This window comes from Candida theae (assembly GCF_024610275.1).
Source record: "Candida theae strain CBS 12239 chromosome Unknown scaffold10, whole genome shotgun sequence".
NCBI classification, from domain to species: domain Eukaryota; kingdom Fungi; phylum Ascomycota; class Pichiomycetes; order Serinales; family Debaryomycetaceae; genus Lodderomyces; species Lodderomyces theae.
The window spans coordinates 117597-144458 of record NW_026261365.1 but is presented as its reverse complement, the minus strand read 5'-3'; the positions used below and the strand labels follow the sequence as shown (position 1 = coordinate 144458).

The 26862-nt window shown below is 40.6% G+C and overlaps 9 protein-coding genes across 9 annotated transcripts; 3 read left to right on the top strand and 6 right to left on the bottom strand. All coding sequences in view use genetic code 12, as the record gives it.

Moving 5' to 3' along the window:
• Positions 1–36: 36 nt before the first annotated feature.
• On the top strand, positions 37–2667 carry PTK2 (protein kinase; the record flags this gene model as incomplete). Its single annotated transcript, XM_051755509.1, has 1 exon — positions 37–2667. One exon carries the CDS (start codon positions 37–39, stop codon positions 2665–2667), a length of 2631 nt encoding a protein of 876 aa, XP_051610498.1.
• Positions 2668–2925: 258 nt separating this feature from the next.
• RPL32 (60S ribosomal protein eL32) lies at positions 2926–3731 on the bottom strand (the record flags this gene model as incomplete). Its single annotated transcript, XM_051755508.1, has 2 exons — positions 2926–3320; positions 3719–3731. 2 exons carry the CDS (start codon positions 3729–3731, stop codon positions 2926–2928), a joined length of 408 nt encoding a protein of 135 aa, XP_051610497.1.
• A 1406-nt stretch (positions 3732–5137) lies between these two features.
• FMP27 (Fmp27p) lies at positions 5138–12763 on the top strand (the record flags this gene model as incomplete). Its single annotated transcript, XM_051755507.1, has 1 exon — positions 5138–12763. The coding sequence occupies one exon, from the start codon at positions 5138–5140 to the stop codon at positions 12761–12763; it is 7626 nt and encodes a 2541-aa protein (XP_051610496.1).
• A 73-nt stretch (positions 12764–12836) lies between these two features.
• MED19 (Med19p) lies at positions 12837–13383 on the bottom strand (the record flags this gene model as incomplete). The annotated part of the gene is made up of 2 exons (XM_051755506.1): positions 12837–13276; positions 13338–13383. 2 exons carry the CDS (start codon positions 13381–13383, stop codon positions 12837–12839), a joined length of 486 nt encoding a protein of 161 aa, XP_051610495.1.
• A 276-nt stretch (positions 13384–13659) lies between these two features.
• TIF3 (Tif3p) lies at positions 13660–15045 on the bottom strand (the record flags this gene model as incomplete). Its single annotated transcript, XM_051755504.1, has 1 exon — positions 13660–15045. One exon carries the CDS (start codon positions 15043–15045, stop codon positions 13660–13662), a length of 1386 nt encoding a protein of 461 aa, XP_051610494.1.
• A 317-nt stretch (positions 15046–15362) lies between these two features.
• KGF57_000978 (uncharacterized protein) lies at positions 15363–16976 on the bottom strand (the record flags this gene model as incomplete). Its single annotated transcript, XM_051755503.1, has 1 exon — positions 15363–16976. The coding sequence occupies one exon, from the start codon at positions 16974–16976 to the stop codon at positions 15363–15365; it is 1614 nt and encodes a 537-aa protein (XP_051610493.1).
• Positions 16977–18875: 1899 nt separating this feature from the next.
• Positions 18876–19774, bottom strand: ANB1 (translation elongation factor eIF-5A; the record flags this gene model as incomplete). Its single annotated transcript, XM_051755502.1, has 2 exons — positions 18876–19331; positions 19760–19774. The coding sequence occupies 2 exons, from the start codon at positions 19772–19774 to the stop codon at positions 18876–18878; spliced, it is 471 nt and encodes a 156-aa protein (XP_051610492.1).
• A 497-nt stretch (positions 19775–20271) lies between these two features.
• Positions 20272–21927, bottom strand: KGF57_000976 (uncharacterized protein; the record flags this gene model as incomplete). The annotated part of the gene is made up of 1 exon (XM_051755501.1): positions 20272–21927. One exon carries the CDS (start codon positions 21925–21927, stop codon positions 20272–20274), a length of 1656 nt encoding a protein of 551 aa, XP_051610491.1.
• Positions 21928–24065: 2138 nt separating this feature from the next.
• FGR47 (Fgr47p) lies at positions 24066–26831 on the top strand (the record flags this gene model as incomplete). Its single annotated transcript, XM_051755500.1, has 1 exon — positions 24066–26831. One exon carries the CDS (start codon positions 24066–24068, stop codon positions 26829–26831), a length of 2766 nt encoding a protein of 921 aa, XP_051610490.1.
• Between the last annotated feature and the right edge of the window lie 31 nt (positions 26832–26862).

Here is a 26862-nt window from a genome sequence, read left to right as displayed (position 1 = left end):
ATACACTCAAACACACCCCATACACTACACACCACTATGAAGGATCATCATAGTGGACTCAAATCCTTCTTCAAGAAGGAGTTGTCTCCATCTAGCTCAAACGCATCATCTGCCAACCCTGACCCTTCTGCGTCTCATTCAAAGATATCAAAGCTATTCCATCACCACAATCACCACAAGGACAAAGATGAGTTGTCCAATACGGCTTCTTCTTCCAGAAATTCGTCTCCTCAGGATAAACAGCAACAGCAATCATCCTCATCAGCAGCACCTTCTCCAGCAGCAGGAGGAGGAGATGGCTTGAAAAGAGCTTCATCCGTGCTTTCGTTGAGACGCAGAAACACCAATCCTATCAACCCATCTCCAACAAATGGAAGAGACAGAGCTCCTTCCGATTTGCAGCACCCAAGACCACAACATGTGTCAGCAGCAACTCCCAACAAAAAATTATCAAAAGCTGAAACTTTGGCCCATTTCCAACAAATTGACAATAGAAACAGAGCAAGTCTGCATTTGAGAAGTAGCAGAGTCCCATCTGCTCACAACTTGGCCTCGCACTCACCCGGTTCAGAAACTGCATCACCAAATCATGAGAAGATGGTTTACAATCCATACGGAATGAAAAAGACTCCTTCACAAGAGGTTAAAAGAAACACGAGTTTCTACCTTTCTGGAAACAATGACGGTGAACGAATCGTGGCTAACCCCGTTGCCAACCCCAACGATTATCTTCCACCAGATTTGCAACAACAGCATGTCAATTTGTTGGAGGATTTTGAAATTGATGTCAGTAACAAAAAGTTGGGTGATGGTGGTTCCTCGGACGTTCGAATCATCAACTCTCGTCATAACAAGCGTCATTTGTACGCATTGAAAAAATTCACCATGTTGAGCAAAGAAACCGATGAAGAGTTTTATGAACGTGTACTGAAGGAGTATGTTATACAAAAGAGGTGTTCCAAATCGAGGCACGTTGCTGACGTATTGGCAATACTACGTATCCAAAGCCAAACAAACTTAACTCGTGGTTGGGGTGTGGTTATGGAGTACTGCAATGGTGGTGATTTATTTTCACTCATTGTTCGACCTGGATGGAAGAAATCACCCTTGAATGAAAAATACTGTTTGTTTAAGCAAATTGCTTATGGATTGAAATATATTCATGAATGCGATATTGCTCATCGTGACTTGAAACCAGAAAATGTATTGCTTGATTCTAATGGGTTAGCCAAATTGTGTGATTTTGGAGTGAGTACCTATCAACATGAGATTCCCGGTGACTTTAGTAGTCCTGTCAAATTGTCAACATCCTATGTCGGATCACCGCCATATTCTCCACCAGAAGTTATGCTTTTGAAAGATAAGTCTGCATCTGAAGCTAAAAACTTTGCATACGACATGTTCAAATCGGATGATTGGGCTTTGGGGATGCTTTTGTTTTGTCTTGTGTATGGAGGTGTACCTTTCCAACAAGCAACCCCAACAGATCATGGATACAGGGATTATGCATTTAATCACAAGAGATTTTGCAGTGATCATCACAATTTCAAAAACAACAAGGGGTTCAATAAAGGGCCCGGAGTAGAGTTTAAAATGGCGTCCAAATTTGAAAGCACTGGTGCTTCTAGAGTTGCTTGGAAGTTGTGTGACCCTTCAGTTTCAACTAGGTATGATTTGGAGTTGTTATTTGAAGATCCTTGGTTCCAATCGGTGGAGATGTGTATTTACGAGGATCCTGATCAAGAAGTAAATCCATTTGTGTTACCAGGTACTGGAGAAAACAACCATGGTTCAGGTGCTTCATCGGGCTTTAATTCACAAGCACCTTCGAGAAGGGGTACTTTTAGCAAGCAACATAATGGAAATAGCGATGGGTATTATAGTCATGATGAAGGGTCGTCGAAAATTGCTTCATCAAGCAATGCCTCTCTTCACTCAAACGATAATGGGTTACCACGTACTAGGTCGATGCTTGATTTTGATCACATGCAAGCATCGCCTAAACAACAGCAACAGCAACAGCAGCAGCAACAGCAACAGCAACAACAACAATTGACGTCATCTTCAAACTCATCGCCATTTCAACAACCACAGCAGTCCTCTGCGGACAATTCACCACTTAACAATAATATTAATGGTAACCTACCGGCTTTAGAAGAGAGTGACATTGAGCACGAGCATGAGTCGGACGCAGCTCGAAAGCAAGACCAACTTGAACAAGAACATATTGAGCACCAATTGCAGATAGAGCAGCAGCAGCAATATGATCAGCAACGAGGACTTGAGGAGAAACAACTTGAGGAAAAGAGGGAGCAGCAGCAACAACAACAACAACAAGAAGAAGAAGAGTTGGATTCATCCAAGAATGGTGAGGCGGATCGGGGCTCACCATCTTCTCTAAACCATAACGCCCATGCTCCTCAACGTGAACCATCAAGTTTCAAATTGCCACCAAGTAGACACGACACTTCCAACACATCCAATGATGATGACAATGATAATGCTAGTTGTCATTCATTGAGTGATATCCAGCACCATTATGACCGTGTTTTGCGCAGTGTGAGTAATTTGAAATTGGAAGCCGATGGCACATGTGATTTAGGTTACAAGTTGAAGAAACATCATCATAATGACGTTAGCAATGCTGCTAGTGTTGGTAGGAGGTGAAACGTATTGAGAGAGGACTTGTTTGTTTACGTAGTTTGTGTATTGAGCCTTGTTTCATATATAGTAGATGAGACATATCGGTACTCACTAAACAGGATCAGCAAGATTTACAAACTGTAGTTGGCTTGCCTATACAGCCTCTTTTGTTAAACGTCAAAATTTTTTCTTTTTTTAATCTTTATTAGTTTAATATACACAAATAAAGCTCCTAATCATGCTATTACTCTCTCCCTCTCCTTCACAAGCTAGTAATCACTCTTAAGCTTCCAAAGAAACTCTACCCTTTGGATTAGTAACCTTGACACCAATCTTCTTAGCCTTTGAAACAATATCGACTCTGTTCTTGGCAGACACATTATGAGCAATCTCAGCAGCATAAGTCTTAGTGTGCATAACCAACACATCCAAGTCCTTCAAGTTCTTGACGACAAACACCTTGTGGCCAGATGGGGTCATGAATTTGGTCTTTTTGTTGGATCCGTAACCAATGTTTGGTTGAGGAATGGTTCCTCTGAATCTTCTACGGACACATGAGTCAATACCCTTTTGCTTTCTCCAGTTTTCGGCAACTCTGTGGTATCTGTCGGAATGGTGTCTCTTGAATCTCTTGGTGTATTTCTTGACAATCTTTGGGTGTGGAACTGAGGTAGCCACTAGAAAATGAAAAATTGTTAGTATTTGAGTGCTGGTGGTTGAATTGCTGTCTTGAGGGATATAAGAAGAAGAGGAAAGGGGAGAAGGAAAAAGAGCGTTCACCGTATTGGTTGTGGTGATACACATATCCGCGCTCACTTCCTGAGATACTGGACAACGGATGAGGTCCCAGATACCTCATAGACTCTCCACATTACTGAACCAAATAATCTTCAGTCATTATCCTGAACTCCCGGTTCGATGGTATCCCGATTCGTCAATTCGCATCGCTTTTTGGGAAAGGCATCTGTTATTTGGGTGATCTCTTCCCAGTTTTATCCTTCATGTCAAAGCTCATTGCAAAGCGAGTCACAGTCCCTCTCTTTCCTTGAATTATCCCTCCTGTACCCCCCTTGACTAAATGATCTCATATTCCAGTCGAAACATACTCTTTAATTAATGTGTCGTGGTTGTTATCAGGAAAGGAAAACGTTAGGGGGTTTTCTCTACTTAGAAAATTTTTCAGTATGACAATGAGTGAGTGAGCAGAGTGAGAGAGCAGAGTGCGAGCGAGAGAGAGTGTGTGTGTGTGAGAACATTGAGAGAAGCGCTAACAAAACAATTCTGAAGTGGTACTGCATATTAGGAGATACGTCGGTAGCGCGTCTCCCTGCTAGAGCACTAGGTAGCAGACAGTACAAGGGAAAAAATGTCAATCTGGGTTATAGCCCTAGCACAAAGAACAGCACACATCGCCAAAGTTCTCCTCCCTCCTCCCTTCCTGAATGGGAAATGCAAAGGTTTGAGATGTTTGTATGTCTTGGGCTAAGAAAAATCGGAAACGCTCATTTACACTCGAAAAGGGATCTGACTAAGCCGTGTCGTAAGTTACATTCCCTATACTTTCATAACTTTACGAACCGGGCACACCAATGTGCTCTGTTTTGACTTTGTTATTTAGGCGGAGTTAATCTCTGGTCTCTAATGACAGTGGATTGCATGCAACGCTTTGTCTCATATTTTCTGTGCCGCACAATATAAGAGACAGAAAGAGCTTTTTACTCGTTCCCACAATAGCAATCGTAAATAAGCCTAACTGAGGTTTGCGTATAATCCCGAGGTTACAAAATCTGTAGATTCAATAGACACAGTAATATACTCAAAGCTTGTGGTCAGTATTGTACAAAAACACAGTAAAGGGGGAAGGGAGGGAGGGGGGGGTCATCCACCTCCCTTCTCAGCTACCAGAAATGTGCATGCACCATTAGCTTGTTTGTTTGTTTATTTGTGAATGACTACTGAAAGAAAGTGTTTCTGTAGAATGGGTTAAAAGTACTATTCGTAAAGGCTTTTTTTTATCTTTTTCTTTTTTCTTTTACATTGTGTAATTGATTGGTTTTTGTTTACATCAAATGCAAATACAGCAAGTAACAAACACAAGTTCTCATAACCGAGTGCAAGTTGGTCAACATTACATATTTACTACCAAACCCTCTGGAGCAATGGGTATATAGCGTATTTCGACTACTATTGGACTTATATCTCAACTGAACACTTGCTTTATCATCATCGCCTACATTGGATATTAGAAGACGCATTTTTCACTTTACTTCACACAACAGAGTGAACCCCACGCCCTAAGCTTATTTTTTTTGTTTTTTAGCAACCACCAAATATCCCATCCATTAGCTACCCAAAAGCACAACAAATCAGACTCACATTAGGGAGCTCTTAGTAAGAGAATATGATCGATTGGAAATCTATAAACAGTAGTAGCTTGCTATACTACCTGTTCAGCGCCATTTTGCTATGGGTCATTTCATGGTACATCATCTACATGATCACAGGGCTTCACCTACAGTCCATATCAATCAACAATGGTATCTCCTTCAATGGGGTTACCTTCAAAACCAAACGTATGCGGGTCAAAATACGAAGTTTGAGGTTCAGATTATGGGGTAACACCAAAATGACAATCATTGATGAGCTAGAGGTGAAGCTCTATCCTATCCCTCAACCAAGGAAACAGAAGAGGAAGGCATCTACGCGACAAGATGAAAATGATACCGATTCACTTGAGAATGATATCTGCATCTACCCACACAATGTTATCTTAAGAAATGCTGTGCAATTCCTTATACGACGTTTACCATGGCTAGATTTGGAAATGCGAAACACAACCTTCTACTCGGCACTTGACTATAAAACCACCATAGAATACCTCAAGTATAATGCCAAATCAAGAGATAGTTTGAGACATAAAGATCGGTTGAAATTTAGAACTGGATTGTTTTTGAACAATGTATTTCATGAAATCAAAGCCAAAAACGAGCTTTTGACCCCATTGAGATTGGGAAGTTTCAGAGTTGAGCTAAAGTTTCTGATCGATTATAGGAGCGGTATCATTGGCGGATTTATTGGAAAGATTAATGTTTCCGAAAGCAATATCCTGGTGTTCAATACTGCAAAGTATTATATACTACACGACGAGTTGAAAAAAGCAAACAAGAAGGACTATCACTTTTCGGATGGCGTTGAACTAGATGACAATGAAACTGGTGCGTCAAGTAAACTGGACTCGCAAGCAAAACTTGAAAAGACATTTCTGTACATACACAAGTTGCTCTCCGACGTCACCATCCATGTTGAAAATTCACGAATTTCAGAGATCCCATTTGTGACTATTGAAAACAACGTTTCGATTGCAGAATACTACAACGAAGTTAAACCAAAGACGTCATTGGAATTGGTGACGAAATCAGTTTCATTCAACATGTCGAGATTGTACAACGATGCAGCAGGTTTCGAAGTGCTATTCAATCCTAAGCAAGATATCCCATTCCACTCTACTCTTTCCATACAATTGTTCAAATTATTTTTTGCAAAACGTGTGACCATGGTGAGTGGAGCGTATGGACTAGAAACCGATGAAATATTGAGCATGCCCAATTACTCATTCACCCATAAAACAAATATGTTGAGCCAAGTTGTGCAAGCAAAAGGGTTCAAGAATTGTGTCATGGAGACATTCTCGTCCGCCAGCTCACCTATATTTGACGTTGACTCGCGTCAATTGAGTGCTTTTTTGTACAACATAGTGTTATTCAAGAAGTGGTTAACGCTAAGGAAATTGCTCAAGAAAACCAACAATGGAAGACATGATCTTGACGGCCATAAAGTGACCGTAAAAGAAGAGCACCACGGTAATCGAGAATCGCTCAAGGCAAAACTTTGGAGATACATAAATGAATACTATCCCAAATTGGATATCAAGTTTGTTGTTGAGCAACCACGTTTTATTCTACGAAATTTTGATGATGGCGACAATACCCAGTTGTTGGAATTCTCCTGTTCATTACTGAATTTTAATCTATCAACGACACTGACTCGAGATTATGTTTCCAATTTGGAAGTGTTGTATCCAAGTGTCAAATATGTGTCCAAGATAAACACAGACACCAAAACCGCGTCATTGGATCCTGTTCTGAAAGAGATCTTTGGCCTTAGAATTGTCAATGTGAAGTTGGACGTTTTCAAAAATTTGACTGTATCGTCTATTATTGAATTACATGGCCTTTCCATACAGTTGACCAGTTTGGACATTTTCAAAGGAATTCATTGGCTTCTTCTGGACGTGACAAAACTAGCCGAAACTGATCTTGATATTGGAGTATTAAACAAAAAGTTTAATGATGAGCTAGCTTACTTGAAGACGAGATTGGAGAAACAGATTAGGGAGCCTCGGAGTTTTGAAAAGGTGCAGGTTCCTCGAGTCAAGGATAAACTATTTCGATACTTGCCCTTTTGGCTCGCTCAAGTGGAGATACGTTCAACAGACTGGGCTATATCTATTGGATCTAGATCGGTTTTGATCCCAAAGCAAGACTTGTTCAAATCAGATACAGCCGATCTACAATATGATACCGATGACAGTAAGGAATTGAGAAAGGTGAATATAAAACTCAACAGTTTCAAAGCTGGGCTTGTGAATCATGGAGCGCAAAGAGTTGACGAACAAACTCGCCATGATTCTTCATCCTCCTCACTGGATACTCTCACATCGTTTGATCTTGATTCTGAATACTGGTCGGTATCGGCTACACTTGAAATGTTTCAGATCTTTATGCCAGATGACAGAAGTACAAAACGTTCAAATACCGAGCCGCTTATTGAGATACCTACATTCAAATACGGGATCGATTCTGTAAGTGACTACCAGGGACGTAATCAGCTAGTGGTACTGCTGAATATGGACAAGTTGCAGACCTTTTACAATAGGTATAAATTATTTACGTTGATTGGCTCTATATACTTGGTGAGAGAGTTTATTGTCACTCCAATGAAAATGATGAAGCTGAAATTGAAGAAGGATATGGACAAGTTTGAGGAACCTCCAGAAAGCCCACAAGGCCCAGAATCACGCGAACTGATGCTTGATTTCATCCATGCAACATTCAATTTGGAAACGCTGGATATTGTTCTACAGATTGCAGACTCATACAATCTCAAAGTTCAATTGGCAAATACACATGTGGAATTGGCAAACAAGACGGTGAAATTGTCGTTGTTTTTCTTGAGATGTCTAGCTGACTCGCCTAGTGCCAAAGGTAAGTGGTGTCGTTTGCTTTGCCTCGATTCCTTGAGCTTAAACTTTGAGATACCAAAGTCAATAGACAACCTATCACTTGACGTGCACACAGACGCAATAAGATTGATCCAGCCTCATAAGTTTATTGTTTATGAATTGTTTGACAACTTGTCACTAACTGCCAAGCTTTCCAAACATTTGATCAAACTTCTCAAGGCTGATGACTCAAAGGAAGGTGCCAACATTGTCCATCCTCATGAAATGAAACCAATTGCGTTGCCAAATGTGACGGTAAAGTCGAACCACTTGAAGTTTACAATGGAAGACGATCCATTTGAAACAGAATTGAACATGATTTACCAGTTGGGCAAGACTGAACAGAGAAAACGATTGGAATTGTACTCTCTTTTTGAAGAAAGAGAAGCTCGACTAAGTGATGATAAAGAATACTTTACACGATTGGAGAGGTTGCACACTACCATATCGGAATCATGGATGCGAAAAGTCAAGATTTACCAACAACAATTGAGAGATGAAGTTATTGCACATAAGGATTATCTTTTTGGGAATGAGTGCCGTTTTGATTCCGATTATAACAAAGATGTTGTGGCGTATCCATACGATGCCCCTTTATTGACCATTGGCATGGAGGGATTCAACCTTAATTTATCGAAACCTGATTTTGGTCTTGAAAATATCGCCGATTTCATTCACAACGTGGGGCAAGGTGTTCCAAAGAATACAAAGTACTCGGTGATGGTGCCAATGTATGTAGATTTGAAATTGGCAGAAATGAGAATGCAATTGCGTGATTATCCACTACCAATTTTGTACTCCCCTAGGAATAAAAGCACTGCCAATGCCAGCTTAATGTTGCGAGGTGACTTGGTTATAAGTGAAAGATATGTCACTGATGAAAAGGAAATTAGACAATTACACGTTCCACTAGTTGCCACCGATAAGGAAGATGCCAATCGGTATGACTTGTTAACTATTGAAAAAACACTTTCCAGTATCAAGATGTATACCAAGATGGATTGCGACTTCAATTCCGACTACCCAACAAGAATTGTTTGGGGTACATCCTACAATTTTGGTATACAACAATTTATGCTTAACTTTGACCAATTTTCCAAACCACCAGTTGATCCATCACAGAAATTGGGATTTTGGGACAAGCTCAAGTACATTCTTCATGGAAGCTGTATTATTAACACCAAGAAGAGTTTAGAGGTGGGGTTCAAAGGGTCCAGAGATCCATATGAGTTGTTGTCAACTTCAGGAGGATTTGTACTCTCCTTCAAAAAGAATGTGATTTGGAAAATCAACAAGGATGACAATTCAAGAAACTTTTTTGACATCACTTCGGACAAAGTAGCTTGGTATATACCCAACTACTTGGCAACGCCATTATTAGCCTGGACCAGAAGCAGTATTGATTCCGTTTACCTTCCAGAGTCCCCACATTTTATCAATACCTGCTTTGGCTATTATCTTGAAGATTCTGCTACAAAGCCCGACTTTGATTTGCTAAACAATGTTTATGGCAAGAATGTGATAAGTTTAAGCGGGGGCATTGCGTTTCATGTTGGATTCCTTCTTCAACGCAAAGTCGATGGTAAGAGAGTTGAAGATTTCAAACCGCATTATGATGTGCATCTAACGAATCCGAAATATTGTGACGATGGACACGATTCGTATGCTGGTTTTAGATCTGAGTATGTACACATGGCAATATCTTTGGTGGCTGACCGTGAAGCTAGTTACAACACCATACACTTGAGTCCAGGAGCTTTTAATCAACTTTTTGCATGGTGGAAATTGTTTGCTAGTAACATGATGTTGCCAATACGACGAGGTCCGTTGTTTGGTGAAATGAAGAAATCGGTCAAATTTTCTGAGCATTTGTTTACCAACAAGTTTTCCTTCTACTTGAAGTCGTTGTTTATTGCCCACATGTATCGAGATGAGATTGTGGATATTGACGATGATAGAGTTGAGTGTGTTGGCTTAAGAGGTAGAGTTGACGAGTTTTCGGTTGATTTGCATCAGCGGAAGCAACCAGTAACCTTATATCACGAAGAGCTTTCCAAACGAACCAAGGTCATGAAGATGAACTTCAATATTGGAGAAGTGACGTTATCAAACATCGATTTGCGAGTTGTGCATGCAAGTTTCTCGCAAAACTTGTATCATGAAAACAGAAACTACAATGAAAAAGAGTCCAGCTACAACATTTATGGCGATGAGAAGATTTGGTTTGACATGCAGGATTATGAAGAGACATTCTTGCCGTCTTTGAAGCATTGCCCACGCACGGTTGAAATCTACCCGCTTATGTTTTCCGAAAGGTTTTCATACGAAAGAGATACCGAAAATGATGCCAGTGCAAACCAGGAGGATGACCAGTTTGGAAATGAAGACATCCACGATTGTCGGATCCATGCACGCAAAGAGTCTGACCTGAGGGTTAAGATGCTAGAGGCGAGACAGGGGGCAATTGATCAACAAATTACTAAATTACGCAATAAAGGTGCTTCCACTAAGGAGTTGGAAGAAAGAGCCAGATTTGTCAAGCGCATGGTTGATAATGCAAAGAGAAGTGCACCTGTTACTCATCGAAATCAATCAATTGTATCTATTGAAAAAGAAGAGCATTTCCATAACAAGTTTACGTGGCTGAGTATGCTACTCAAATGGAACAGGACCTGCCGTGATAATGCTATGAGGTATCTCCATTTTGTTCAATTGAAAGCGACCATGAGAAAGTACTTGTCATATGAATCAATTTCAACCCTTGAAAAGTTTATTAAAGAGAACGACTATGGGTCCGATATTGAATCTGTACCGTCTTCCAGCCAACCAAGTGACCAATTCGTGGGCAACGGCGAAGACAATCTAAAAATAAAGTCAAGATCCGCGGAACAGACTTCACAGGAAAGGCTCGAGAATTTTACAAAAATCTTGAAAGAAGTCGAAGGGAATAGATCGTTATCAGAAGATTACTTCATTGACGTTGTTTCACCTCAAATTCAACTTCAAAGCGATGACTCTCCAGATTCTGTGGTGATTGTGTCTACGCCTTCAATTACAGGGAAATTCATATCGGTGTTGAATTCAAAAGATACCGCCAATCCTGAAGTTTTGGAAACAAGGTTTGGTGTGGTTTTGCAAGATGCAAGTGTGTTTGTTTTGAACAAAAAGGATGTTTTGGGCGCAGACTCCATGATACTTGCTAAACTGCCATATGGTGCTAAAGCAAACTGGCCGCCGTGGCTTGGTCCAGAAATTACTCAGAGGGGTATATGGGCTGGTGAAAATCAACTACTCATACAGAACTTATCGGTCATGGTGGTGTTTTACGATACGGAGATAATGAGCAAACAGTTGTCGAAAGGCAATGAGGATACTTCCGATGCGAATGATGATCTGGGGTTGTCCACCCTGGTGGAAGCACCAAAGAGGTTGCGGATAGATATGCCGTCGGTTGTTTTGACGTCTACATCTTCGCAATACTTTGCGTTGTACCTGATAATTGTTAGTCTTTTGTTTTACAGCGAACCAATGAGTAAAGCAATTGCTGAAAAGATTGAAAAGATGAAGTTTTCAATTGATTTTGATAATTTGCCAGCCGTGGCGGAAAAAGTCAAAGGGATGCAACTGTATTTCCGTATCATGAGATTGTTGAATGCCAACTACAGCTTCCGAAGGGGCCATATGAACAACGAGGATTTGAACAATTACCTACAATTAAACTTGGAAACTGGTGATGTTGCTAGCGAAATTTACCTTTTGTTGAGGACCTTGCTAATGGGGGACTTTTTCAGTGACACCTCAAACCACCCACAAGTTTCTTTCTTGATTAAAGCGGATGAGGTTATTTTACATATCTTGGAAGATGACCGAACTCCCATTGTGGATCTTGCTCTTGCCAATGGTGTCTACAAACGAAAGGAGCTTGAAAGTGGGTCCAATTTGAATCAAATACAGATTCAAATGTTGCAAGGATTCAATCTTATCAAAAATGCAAGGTATCCTGATTTCATTGGTCCGTTTGATTTGAGTCAACATTCAAGTAAAAACTTGATTGATTTACAATGGACCATGAATAGATCTGTTGGTGGAATTAAAGTTGTTGAAAATTTACAAGTGAATGCTTTACCGTTAAATATCAAAGTTGATGAAATAACTGGTGAGAAACTTATGAAATTCATATTCCAAACTGATTCTACAGATATCAAAGAAAGCAAAGTTATCGAAATGGCAAACAATACAGAAGCTAAAGAAAAGGAGCTTGAAGATCCTTCGGAACAAGATCAGTACGGATTAGTGGAGGAAACAGAGGGAGCCAACAAGAGCGCTAGATTGGATAGAAAGCTTCAAGAACGAAGCATGACGAGCTCTAGACTGAATAAGCGAAGTTTGACTCGTCTTTCAGGAAAGAGTCATTCAAGCAGCAAAAGTTCCAATGGCGGTAGAGACGACGAGGAAGATGCTGACCAAGTCAATGAAATGATTGAAAGATCAAAACAATACTTCTCAATCATTTCTCTTACCGTCAGGGCCATTACCTTGCGAATCACCATCAAATTGAACAAGGGGTACAAGAGGTTGTTGAATGTTCATGATTTCAGAGTTGAATTACCCGAGTTGGTGATCAAGAATCGTATTCTTTCATTTATTGACTTGACGGATATTATCAAGAAATTGGTTCTAAAGAGTCTTTGGAGTCATATAGGCCGTTTATTGAGCAACAAAATGACCACAAGTGACAAGTCACTGGATATGTTGGCGAATGAAAAATTAATGTCGGTGAAAACTTACAACAAGTTTATTCCAATTCGTGAATTGGCAGTAGTTAGAACTAAGGAGTAGACTATATTACAAGAGATATATATATTTACACAAGAAGTATATTCATTGTAGTTTTGCTTGTAATCTCATCCTCTTAAACATGCTGCTTCTTTTCAGCACCTCCACTTTGATGCTTCTTCTTACGCTTCTTATTCTTATCATCATCTCGATCATCACCCCGCATCAAAGTTTGTTGGTCACCAATAGCCAAATCAGCAACATCGAATCCAGGGATTCCATTTATCGGAGTCTTATCAAACTTCAACGCTCGTTTCAACAATTCCTCATCAAACAGGTTGATAATATCTGGATGTTGCGCAATCAGCGGATCCATTAGTCCAATGGGTATCGATTTAGGTTCAGGTATCTGATGCTTGCCTGGTAGATCCAGTATATGCGCCTTGTAAGACTTCCTAAGCTTGACGTTCTTTGACCCATCGGGATTGGTTCGGGATAGCAGCTCCGCTACTGGTTCCAAGTTGTATAAATGAAGGAGATTTTGTAATGGTGTGGGTTTGGACGGTTGGTAGGTCTCTGTGAGGAAGAGTCGTTAGTATTGAGAGCTTCAAGTGGAAACAGTGTTGATTAAACATACTTGTAGAGTCTATTAGATAGTACTTGTCCTGAGTCCCCTCTGCCATGATTGTAGATTGAGTTGAGCTACGGTGATGGATTTGATTGAAAATGTGGTTTTCTCTTGCGCGCACATTTTTAAAGAGCGCTTTCAATTATCATTTTTATATATTGTCATTATTAATACAAAATAGATATATACAACTTGAAGCAGTCGTTTTATTCCCCCTCCCGCTTACCTCGTATAGTTTCCAAAATCGCTATCCTCTTCCATCAAATTACTCGAAATGAATTGCAGTCTCTTCGATATTCATGTTGTATGCACCTCTATGCACCTCTACGCTTTACTTTTTACCAACAACTTCCCAATCATCATTGCTGCTATCCTTGTCGGACACAGATAAGTTGGCAGTTGCCGATTCCAATTTGTTCACACTGACGGATTCGCTCTCTTGCTTACTGTCTTCTTGCTCTGCCTCTTTGTCATCTTTATCTTCCTCATCATCTCCATCGTCAACACTCAACACACTGTATTGAGACTTTTGCGGTCCTTGTGGCTTGTCCTCCTCCTTCTTTTCATCTCTATGCTTCTGACCGTGTGCTGGTTTGGTGCGTTGCTGCAATGGTTGACCTCTCTTCCAGTCAAAGTCATTTTCCGAATTCTTTCTATTTGAAACTGATCTGTTTGATTTTTCTCTTGGTGGTAAAGTTGTTGTTAACGTTCTTGCTGATCCCCAATCCAATTCTGGTTCTTGCTTTCTTGGCTTAAAAGAGCCACGTTCATGTCCCTCGCCGTGGCTTGATGTCCTTGATGATCTCTGTCTTGGTGGTAGATCAGCATGGGAGCTCCTTACCGAACCCCAATCCAACTCGGGTTCGTCTCTTGATTTGTGTTCTCTTGGACCTCTATTTGACCTTTCTCTTGGTGGCAATCCACTAGACTCTGACCTAGCAGCACCCCAATCTAAGTCGGGTTCGTCTCTTGGTTTATGTTCTCTTGGACCTCTATTTGACCTTTCTCTTTGTGGCAATCCGCTGGAGTCTGATCTAGCTGCACCCCAATCGAAATCTGGTTCGTCTCTTGGTCTGTGTTCTCTTGGACCTCTATTCGACCTCTCCCTCACTGGTAGTTCCGCTTGTGATTTTCTAGCTGCACCCCAGTCCAAATCAACTTCTGGTTCTCTTCCACCCCCCAATGGACCCGATCTACCTGATCTCCAATCACCTTCGTCAGCTCTTGGTGGAGCAGCTACATTGACAAAAATCTTTCTTCCTTGAAAATCGCTCAAAGTCAAATTCAACGACTCTTCGAGAAGACCTCTTTCAGTGAATGTAACAAATGCATACCCTTTTAATCTTCCGTTCTCTCTGTCAACAGGTAACTTGACTTCTGTAATGATATCCTGAGCTTGCATTCTGTCCTCGAAATGTCTCACAATAACTTCTTCGCTAACTTCCCACGGCAAGTTGGAAACACGAGCAACATATGGTGGTTTATCAGGAATTGGGTACTCCTTTCTTTCCTTTCTTGGCTCTTGGAAACGACTTTCGCCTCCACCAATACCAGAGAAGGAAGATTTACCTCCAATTGGAGCTTCAGTGGTGGATTTATCCAATGACAACCCAATAGAGTTCAAGTCAACTTCCTCATCGGCCCAGGAAGTTCCACCATAGCTGTCGTCCGCTAAAAATGAACCCAAGTCCATTTTAACATTCTTTTTAGGTGCCATGATTTAATATAAGCTGAATCTTCTCTGTATCTGAATGTATAAAGTTATAAGTAGCAAACAGGAGATGTGTAATGAAGATTGAATCAACACTGGATACCCTGTGACGTGTGTATAGCGTATGCGCTTTTTGAAGCTATCCGTAAGGCTTTTTCTATAATCGAGAAAGATGGATTTTGAAAAATTTTCGCTTTGTAATAACTTAAACTTTTTTATTTTTTTTTTCTCTCTCTCTCTCTCTTCTGTTCGCAACTTTGTATCCGCAACACTTTATCTAAACATTATCACAATTAAAACAGAAGCAACTATAAACACAGTTTCTACACACGATTATCCACCACTTCTCTCCTTCTGGTTGCTTCAGCAACGTCAATCTCAGTTTGACCAGCAGTAGCATATGCATGATTTGACGTAGAAGAAGTGTCTTCAGCTAGTTGATGCTGATCATTTGCAACTTGATTGTTTTGATTCAACCTTCCGTCCGCAGTGGTTGTTCCAACATTTGCCAGCCCTGACAGCTGTAGTTCCTCCAATTGTCGAGCACGCCGATGCTCACTAGCTATTGTCAACACCGCCCAGTAGAAAAGATCCAGTCTCTTTATACCCAAAACCTTCCAAACGATAACCTTGAAAAACCTTCCGTATTTCTTCTTTGCCATTTGCTTAGCCCGTTCTTCAAGACTTATGCCTGCATACTGAGGATCGAGCAAGACAAGTCTAGCCCTCTCAGAAGTAGGAATCAAGTCTTGAAGAAAAGCTTGGAGAGTGGGATCGCGTTGAATTTCTTCAAAGTCAAGACTCTCAATACCATCATCATCATCATCATCGTCATCACTCTCTGTTCTACCATTTTCCACAGTCGCCAAATCAGTGCCCGCGTTAGTATTATCGTTTCTTCCTCCACTCTCCCCACTTGCTGGCTCATGTGTCTCATTTTCTGGCTGGTAATCCCTCTTGAACAAATAATCACGTTTGCACAATGGACAACATGCCCGACGTGTAGTTAGCCAAGGATCCAAACAGGCCGCATGGAAAACATGACCGCAAATCAACCCACGTACAAGATCATCATCTTCAAGCTCTTCGATGCAAATTGCACAAGAGCCTGAATCAAATTGTGGGTCAATGTGCAGCGATGCTTCGGTTCTGCAACAAGTTTTTGGATCCTCAGTCGTGATGTCACCGTTTGTAGCTACTTTTGTCAACTCGATACCATCCGGATGTTGTTCTTGGGCAGTATGCATTGAACTGACAGATGTCTCTTCTACAGACTTATCCAACGCCTCAACAGCCTCTAGCTCAACTTCTTCTTTAAGAACACCATCCCTCTTTGCAACGTCTCTCTCCTTTCCTCCATTCAACCAATCGTGATACGTCTTTTCAGGAAACAATTTCTCCACCTCCTCAGCAGTAAGCTTCTTCATCTTGCTGAATCTTCTTCTGCGTCTCCTCCTTCTGTCATGTCTTCTTCTTCCTCGCCGAAACCGTCCTTCACTGAACGCCAATGTTTCCTCGATTATATTGGCTCTTGTTTGATTATGATCCCGCATAAACCTCAACTGTTCTTGGATCTCCTCGCGAGTGAACTCGTGTATGAAAGCATGACTATTGGCGCCACCACTAGCATTCCCAAATGTGGAAGGGACATATGGACCTCTTCTGCCAAATGGGGAAGCGGCAATACCATATTTGGATCGAATGAAATACCTGATTGTGAAAAACACAAACACCAATGCAATGAAAACACCAACGGCTAAAGCTACAAAGAACAATACCGTTGATGGGGCACTTCCGATAAAGGACAAAGTGTCTGATGCACTCGAATCAACTCCTGTAGAAGTACTGGCGGCTGCAGTGTTAGATATCGTCCCTTGAGTAGAGCTTGGTTGTAGCTCAAATGACGCAAACGGCGCCGTTGTAGTTTGGCTTGCCATGTATGAGGTATGCTGTGAGATTGTCCTCCCTTCTTCGTTGGATCGAGTTTGTTCAAAAAAGGTATGCTTTGGTTGCGAAATTTCTACTAGACTGTGTCGGTCACTTTGCACAAGGTGATGTAGATTTAGATGATCGAATCTCGATTTTCGCCCCTTGGCTTTGTGTTATTTGTTTGAAAGAGAATAATTATCCTTCTTCCTTCTTTTGCCTTTCTCTCTCTCTTTCTCTCTCTCTCTCTCGAGATATCCTTAGTCCATTTGATCGGGAATTTACGTGATCCGTCTGCATTTACGAGACTACAATGTATCCGTGAGTTAATCATTGGACATCCAAAAAGATTAGCGGAATCGCTTTTGATTGTGATATCGAATTGCAAGACGTTAGCAAGTTTCAATAGATTTAGATGTATTGATAGTTTACGGATAATTAAAAGAATATTCTATTATATAATATTTTGACGCCTCTTTTGCCAAGCACTATACGTTATCAAGGTATCTTCTATAAATCCTAAACATCTCTACTCAGGCATTTCCAATTTGTATTTGCTCATAATAACTGTCAAAGTCATTCTTGATCCTTCTATGTACACATTCACACAACGGCTCTGCATTCAGATAATCGGTGGGTTTGTATGTTTCGCTTAATGGAGGAATCCTATGGTCATCATCAACACATTGAACAGGAGCCCCGTAGTCGTTCAACTCGTTCTTGGTTATACATCTTTAACCCAACTCACCAATGACTGCCCATTTGTCTCCTACGTGTACAGTTACAATCCAACGATTCTTTGCAATTCGCAACCCACATGATTTCGTTTCCAAGAAGCACAATTCATCATAGCATGTGATGGTTTTGTCACAAGATTTGGATTAAATGTATACCTCACCATCTGAAGGACCAAAGGTGTAAAGCTTTCCATTAAAGACGGTGATATTGGGGAAGACATTCACATCGTCTACTTACTCAAGCTCGTAATCGGCTAGCCACTCTTCGGGCTTGGCATTGGAGCATCGACGCTTGTCATTGTAGATTGTTCAAAAATATAGGTACTTTCTGAGCTTGTCAAACCAAATTGACAAATAAGGGCTGATTTTTATTTGTAACAAATGTGAGTGGGGACAATGTGGCCCTCAATAATTAGGCACAAGAATGAGTGCTAATACACAGTCAACATACAGTGGCGGTCTGACTTTTGATGCCATGTGTGTGTTGTTTGCACAAATTAAAAAGGATAAGAAAAATTCTGGAATTAGAACACCAATCCTTTTTCGCAGCAACGAGCTACTATTTGCAAAGTCAACTAAGCTACACATTACTCGCCAACGTCTATTATTTAGAACAGTATGAAAGTTTCTCCACTCTTCGTAACTGTGGCTTTGATTTACACTCAATCAGAAGGAGAGAAGTGGTAAATAATTGTGTGTAGAAACTGTGTTGAATATTTTGTTTATGGTAGTAATGTTGGTATTTTTGTTGGGATCTCTAGTTGAAAAATGAATTCGAATTTCACTGTTTCCACCGCTTGAATCGAGTCAATAGAAGAGGATAAGCGGCTTGATCGAGGAAGGTACAACTGCCATCACCAGTCTGTGTGTCGTATCAATAGTTGATCATCCATGTAACAGTCAAGACTCTTTCTATTTCTACAAATCTTCAACCCATTTTCTCTGTACAAACTCTCCAATATTGCAATTAGATACAAAATTACAGATTTTAAATACCAAATATATATGTACATATACACATATGAATAAGGCTCATCAAAAGCAAAAGAAAAGTAGTTAACCCCTTATTCAACACACATACATGTTTTATTACAACAAAGCTTTCTGAAGTAGTAAAGAATGAAACAATCCTTCTGCTCACTCCTTAAGCTTCAAGTTTATCGTGGAATCAGCTTAGTTCTTTGGGGCATCCTTGAAAGAAATGGCAGCTTCTTCACCCATAGCAGAGATGATAGTAATGATCAAGTCCTTACCTTCATCGAATTCAGATTGGATCTTGTCACCCAATTCACCATCTGGAACCTTGACATCATCCTTGGTGTCACCATCTTGGGTCATCAATGAAAGGAAACCATCGTCAATGTCCAACAATTGGAATTCTTGTCTTCTGACATTTGGAACCTCCATGTTGTGGGTGGATGGAGACAAATCTTCCAACTTCTTACCAGTGAAGATATCAATGGCAACTAAATGGACCTTGGCGTGACCGTGCTTACCGGTCTTGGAGGTGGACATATCAACAATCTTACATGGTCTGTTCTTGATGACAACATGTCCGTTTTTTCTCAATGCTGAACATTGCATTGGGAAAGTCAAAGCAGCACCGGCATCAGCGGTTTCGAAAGTGTGCTAAAAGAAAGGAGATTCTGTTAGTATTAGTTTCACTGGGTGTGAAAGGGTTGGATAGTGGAAAAGGATGTGGCTGGGTCTACAAGAGTAAGCTCAAGTCGTGTCACCTTCTCTTCTCTTCCCTCATCGCTGGACCGATGAAACCCGCCCTCATCAAAGTTGGCCCTTCGATTCAGTGACATGGCCTTCTTTCCAACGGACCACTGGTCACCTCCATCGTTGAGTTAATTGGGTGAGTGGAAAAAAAAAGAATTGACGGTTGACGTCGCCACCTCTCCTCACTCGCCATCACTCGCCATCACTCGCCATCACACACACACACATTCAATGGGATTCTCACAAGACCCCACCAATCCATCCCATTGAACCACGCTTCCGCAATAATCCAACCCCACACTGGAACAAAACAATTAGAACTAACGACATACATCTTCTTCAGCCATGGTTGGTCGTTAATTAATGGTCTTTTTCGTTGATTTGCTGAAAAAAAAAAAAAAAAATAACAAAACTTGGATTGATATATAAAAAAAAAAATTTTCTCCCTCTTCCTTTGAAAGAAATTTTTCGTCGTTGTGAACGACAACAAAAGAGCAAAAAGAATTGGGAAAAAATAGTTATTAATCGCACGACCTTTATTGGTGAAATTTTTCATATCCTCTCTCAACAAAGAGTTTACACAAAAGAACCAATACTCCTTCCAAAGACTCAATAAAGAGATCCTCTCTCTTCTTTTTTTTTTTTCTTTGCATCGTGGCTGATACTATATCTTTTTAATAATACAACTAATTAAATCACACAGAGGAGGTTTATACATATATCAACATTAATAACACTTTTCAAAAAAAAAAAAAAGAAAACAAACCCCAAAAGACCCATCAATCACCACACAGCCACACTCTCTCTATTGCAGTTTTTCCTTTTTCGTTAGTGGCCATCTCCCCTACGAATTGATAATCGCATTGACGGCTGCTGTAGCTGGATCAATTTCGTTGGAGCCGGTTTGCGATTCCTTTATCGAGTCACCATCACCAGGTTCAGTCGTATCTTTAGTCACAACGCTTTCACCTTGACTTTCATTTGCAGCACCATCATCTTTAGACTCGCTTTTGATGGCATCAACAACCGTACCTTCACTCTCTCTGACCTCTTCCTTGTTATTGTCTTGCAAAGATTGGGTGGTCCCTATATGTGGCTCTTTTAAAGTCGACTCCTCTGTCTTGGTTTCAGCTCCATTGGCGCCATTTTCATGACTTGTGTCAACTTTTTCACTTTCGTTCACCTTTTTCTCAGTCGATTCAGATTCCTCGTCTTTCGACTGCTCAATCTCTGGCAAACTTTGCTCAATACCACTAACCTCGGAATCATCATTAAACCCCGATCCTCCATTCTTCACCGACAACAATCTTGAATTTGAGTTTGTATTTTTGTTCGATTGTTCCTTCTCATACAAAATTTGCTGAATATATGGATCCCATTTTTCCAAAATCTCATTACAAAGTTCATGCAATTTGAAACTATCCGGATACTCCAAATCGCGATTCTTGATGATGTATTTCATAACCTTGTATAATTTGGTTTTTTTCAACAGTTCCTTATCAACTGCGAAATTAAGCAATCGATACAAAATCAAACGAACAAGCAGAAGCTCGTCAGCTGAAGGCGGCGATTTTTGTAGATCTCTCTGTATCAACGTTCTTTGCAACTTGATTCGACACAAGTACAATTGGTGTTGTCTTTCCTCGTCATTGACGGGAGCTTTACCTGATTTGATTGAGGCGGCTGCTGCACCAGCAGCATTGGCAGTATCCTCGTCGCTAGAGTTTTCCAACTTCTGTGTCTTGGTTGGCTTTGTTTCTGATGGCTCCACTAGTTCTTTCGCATCTGACAATTTTCTTTTCTTGCCGTTTGTCGTAGCTTGAGTTACAGAGCCACGTTTCTTTCTATTTTTGGGGATTTCCTCTTGATATTGATCTTCAACATCGCCATCCTCTGCCTCATCCTCGATATCACGCGTGCGGCTAGATCTTCTCACTTTCGCCTCAGACCTATTTCGGCTCTTCAGCGGAGCCGATTTCTTGACTGGCTCATCTGGTTCATCTTGCTCCTCCTCCGCTTCTTCCTCTTTTTCTTTTTCTTCTTCTTCTTCTTCTTCCTCCTCCTCCTCCTCTTGCTTCTCTTGCTCCTCCTCATCGTCACCATCCTCTTGGAATATGGTTATAAAATCACCAAAGGCTAATTTTTCTGATGCAGCTATTGCTTCCGGGAAAGTCGCTGGTTTCTTTGGAACCGTAGTCAATCTTTTCTTCAAAAATTTGACATCTCTCAACTTGGAAATAGCTTTTGCATCTAGCTTACTCAAATCCTTGACATTGTTTCCCGGCTTGTACTCTTTTAAATTCTTATCTGTACACCAATAAAAGTCCCCGTCTGGTATGAATATCACACAATATGGAGTTGATTTCTTTTTGGCCCTTTGAACATGTTTTGGAATGTATTCGTCTGGAGTGACAAAGGCTGGCCACCAGGGGTATCCTGGCATCTTGGCAAACACTTTTTCTTTGTCACCAAACTGTTTTGGAGATGATCTTGGAGGCATTACAGTTGATTGAAGTTGTGAATGGATTATCCACTTGGCTGATTGATAGGAATGGGGGCAGATGTTGATTCTTTGCGATGGACGAAACTTTCAGTAATCAATGCAATCTGAGACTAACTTTCCCTCGAGTAAAAATTCAATTAATTGAGGACCCGAAACGGGGGTATTGGCTATCAATTGGTCCGTGAGTCTTTTGAAAATAGTCTTTAATAGAAACAGAGTCACGCGGGTAGGTAGACACACTCACTCACTCACTCACTCACTCAATCACTCACTCACTCACAATTGTAGGTGGTTAATCTAGGATTAAATTGAAAGCAGCGGCAAAGACAATTGAGGTAGATGTTCGATACCTAAAGAACGTAGTTGCTGTTGATATAAGTACCGTACGTTGTGTAAACAGAAGGCGATTGAAGTTGTTGTAGTTGAGTGAGATAATTGATTGGAAGATGTTGTATAGGGGGATTACAATAATGTTTTTNTTTTTTTTTTTTGTTCTTCTTCTGTTCAATTCTTTTGTATATGTTGCTCTTTCACTCTCGTTCTGTGTGTGTGTAGAGTTGAACAATAGATTCAGAAATTTCATATACGGCGTCATGGACAAACAAACACTTACACACAGAAAAAGTAGTTGGACTGTTCAAACACTGTGATATACCACTTACTGAAACACTCCTCTATATTGTGGTTGTCAGCTCTTTATGGTTCCTGCAATTGGCAAGGCAACACTTTCATATTTGGTGAGTAGGGAAATGGATTAGCTTTCGAGAGAGAGAGAGAGAAACAACAACAACAATAATAATAATAATAATAATAATAGAGAAGGCAACAAAGAATTAAAAAGAAGGAGAAGCCCATACAATTTTAGTTGTTGTGCAGAAATGGTGAACACAACACAGAAAGAGAGGCATGAGGGAGGCAGGAGAGGAGAGTAAGAACAAGAGTAGTGCAATTGGTGGTCAAAAACAACATCAACACAACTAGCATTGCAACAGAGTAAACGATACAATAGTCAACTCTATATATGTGGTGGGCAGATCCAGCGAATTACATTTGGGGGGAGATTTCGTGTTGTATGACGTGATGTATTTTTTGAGGTAGTGCAATATGGTCAAAACTAAAGATCCTCACTTTACGATCTTTTGTAAGACATTAATATACAGGACGTAACAAATTCAAAAGCCACTAGTCCCCATTTTGCAGCTCTTGGATACAGTAACCAGATGATGGTGTTGTGTCTCTCTTTCTTTTACACTGGTTACTTCTTTGAAGGTATGGTTACAGTGGTGTCTACTTTGTGAAGTTCAGGGTCATATTACACTCAAGTCTCCTCGAAACTAATTGCATATGTCCTCATTATGAGAACAGCGAAATCACAATTTAACGATTGTGATGTCTCCTACCGAAAGGGCATCTCCACCTAAATGGATAAAAGTTTTTCTGTGCTCAAGCGGTCAAGAAATTGCAACTTAGTAATTGTTGCTAAAGATCTCACTGGTGATGGCTCTAGAGCTCCAACGTCTTCAGTCGACACCACTCTGCGCAACCAATAACTTCTATAAAGTTCATTAAAGTAAGTATGAATGTATTCATGTCTTGCTTTGCACTGAGTGAAACTATTGTAGTTCATAACTAGCAACAACTGGCTGTTGATGACAAAGTGGGCGAATGGATCTGGCTCAAGGATGTTTAAGCTCCTTGCATCAAACAGGTCTTTGTTTCAAATACCACTGTGTGATCTTACCAGAGTAACTGGTATGTCCAATCGACAGAGGTGTTCTTAATGCATTGTGTTTCCCATATACAAAGGGTGTGGATTTGCCAAAAAAATTGGGAGTTTGAGTGTAAAGAGACGACAAACAAACTAAAAAAAAAAAAATCGCACTTTCTCTCTTTTCACAACCAAGTTAATCCAAAAATTTGGAAATTGCCAATCACTTGCAACAACAGCAAACTACCATCAAGAAAAAGCCACTCATTACCCACCAAAAGTGCCAACCGTCCGTTCCTTTGATTGATGTCTCTTTGATCAGTCACTTGCGGGCAATTTTCCTCTGATACCTATCCGTTATCCATCATCATTGCAGCCAAAAGGGAAGAAAAAAAAAAAAAATAAAAAACCAAAATTCTCCCATAAAATGGATCATTCAAACATTCGAACATTCAAAAGACCACATGATATACCCACGAGAGAGCAGCTATCGGCCATTTTCCCTCCTCATAAGAAGTTGAAGAGCTCTGTGTCTCTGGATTCTGGTGGCTCCGTACCAAGAGGCAGCCATTATATCAATGACGAAAATCTACCAACAAATCCCAATTTGACAACCACCAAACAAAATAATTTAAATGCAAATGACTACCGTCACCAATTTGTTCCAACGCATCAGTCAAACAAAACCAATGTGCCTTTATTAAACTCGGTTCCACCCAACATTGTGCCAATAGTTCACCCACCCTCAATAACTTCAGATTTCTTCACCGATGTCACTACCGATTTGAGTAATGAAAATACTGCTCAACAAGTTTATGGCATTCTTAGGAAATTCCCACCACCATGCCCACCTTTACCGCCTCCGCTGTTTTCAGATAACAATGACGATATCAGTGATGACGAAAGGGGTGGAATTATGGTGCCATTCATTTACCCACCACCTCCTGTTGTCAATATCGATAAATTGCCATTTTCATTAACTGAGTTTAGTCGAAAGTTTACGGAGTCTTTGAAAGATATGGATAAGCAAGAGAGGCAAGCAGGCTCTGAGAAATCAGCAGAAACGAGTGGATCTAAGGAGGCCAATTTGCCCAAGTCCAACAATCAAGGACTGTCAAAGAGCCAATCAGGACCAAACAGTTCCAATGCCACACCCCTTCCAGCGAAAAGAGGAAGGAAGCCAAAGCTAAGACCTGAGCAAATACAAGCAAAAAAGGACGAGGAAGCAAGGGTGAAAGCCCAAGCCCAGGAGGAGATGGAAAGAAAGCAGAAATTGGATGCGGAAATTGCCGAAATGGACAAGGCCCAATCAAACACCCCCGCGTTCCAGGATCATTTGAATTATGTACAAGCACCACCTTTGCCATTCCCACCTCGAAATTATATGGCGTATCCGCTTTCAGCTGAAAAATCCTCTTTGGTACCGGATGATGTATTCGCCTCGTTACTTGAAGCCAATGAGAAATTACCGCGAGCCGATATGGTGTTGGCTAGTGCTGCAGGTACTCTTTTTGACTTACGTCAAGAAGCTTCAGAAAAGGGTCTAACAACGCATGATTTTGAATTGCAAAAATTGAAAAAAGAATCCAAAGAAGCCAAAGAAGCCAAAGAAGCCAAAGAAGCCAAAGAAGCCGTTGAAATATCTCCAGATGAGTCAAGTAGTGATGGGGAAAGCACAACTGAAAAGGGTCAGTACAATGGTGACAGCTTCTACTCCAAAATTGACGATGAATTGTATCAAGATCTTTACCAGGCACAATGGCCTCAAGTCAACATATTTAAGGCGGCTTGTATTGATCCAGAGTACGCGAAAGTTAACCCACAATTGAGCAATGTTAAGGAAAAGCCTTCTGCTGAGGACAAAACAGAGTTGGAGGATATACAATCATGTCCTACTGAAGCCTTGCATGAATTTGAAAGAATTGACAGGCTGAATACATTTCCGCCAACTGAGCGAGAGTTTGTTTCGAGTACAGGGGCGATGAAGGACAGGAGGAGAAAACCCTTGCGCACTCACTTGGAAAGAGTAGAGGAGTATGAGCTGGCAAACAGGCATGTTATTTACCAAGCCAAAAAATATAAACTTTTAAAACGAATTGAGAATTTACGAGATAGCAAAATCGGGTTCCGAAAGTCAACTATTCATGATGATGAATTAAAACAAGTTCAACAACAATTGGAAATTGAACGTGATTACGAATTGGTTAAATTGAAATTATTCGAAAAGTACGAATTGTTGAAGAACTCGTTGATATTTTATGAAGATTCAAACAAGGTTTATAAGCATTTGAATATTATATTGATCAACAAATTGGAGAAATTGAGAACTTTTTTTGAATATCAACAAGAGCTATTCACTCACTTGTTGGAACAGCAAAACAAAAGTGGTGGAGGCGATGTATTTGACATTTCCAACAAAAACTCGTCAAAATTATTCCACGGAATATCGTCAAGGAATAACAGCAAACGTGCATCTTCATCTTCATCATCTGATGAAGCAAATGATGAAGCCGATGGGAAATTGGATCACGCAAGTGAATCGGATAAGATATTGACTGACATGTTGAATTCGTCATCCAAGTTTGCCCTAGTTCATGACTTTATGCCGTTAATCACTCAGGAAGAATTTGATATTATAACCAGTGACGTACCCAAGAAACTCAAAGCACCTACATCAGCAAAGAAGTCAATGAAACATCAAATCTTTTCCAACCCCATATATGATCGTTTAATGACCTCTGGATCCGACACCAATGCAAGTGATTCAAATGCTAGTGCGTTCAAGAGCAGTACTCCTCAACCGCAACTGGCTACTCCCGGTCCAAAGAGAAGAGGCAGACGTGCAGCTACAAATACGGGCAGGAATAAATCTGCTACTGATTCATTGAATGGTAATGCCAGTACTTCTGATAGGGGTGGTATTGGTGTCGCTGGTGGTGGTGGTGGTGGTGGTACCTCTCGTTCTTTTGCTGCTGGTTCCGGTAATACGGCAACTGGAACATCGGCAACAACTCCTACATTGCAAAACACATATATGCGGGACTCGGTTGCTTTTAACCATCAGTATACCGAAGCAGGATTATTGGCCAAGATCACGAAACAATTCTTTGGTCCACAAATGGCCAACTCTGATGAGTTGAATCATGATTTACGGTTAATGGGTATAGATTCAAGATGGCCAGTGGGGAAATAGCTAGAGATTAGATGAAAATGGAGTAACTGTT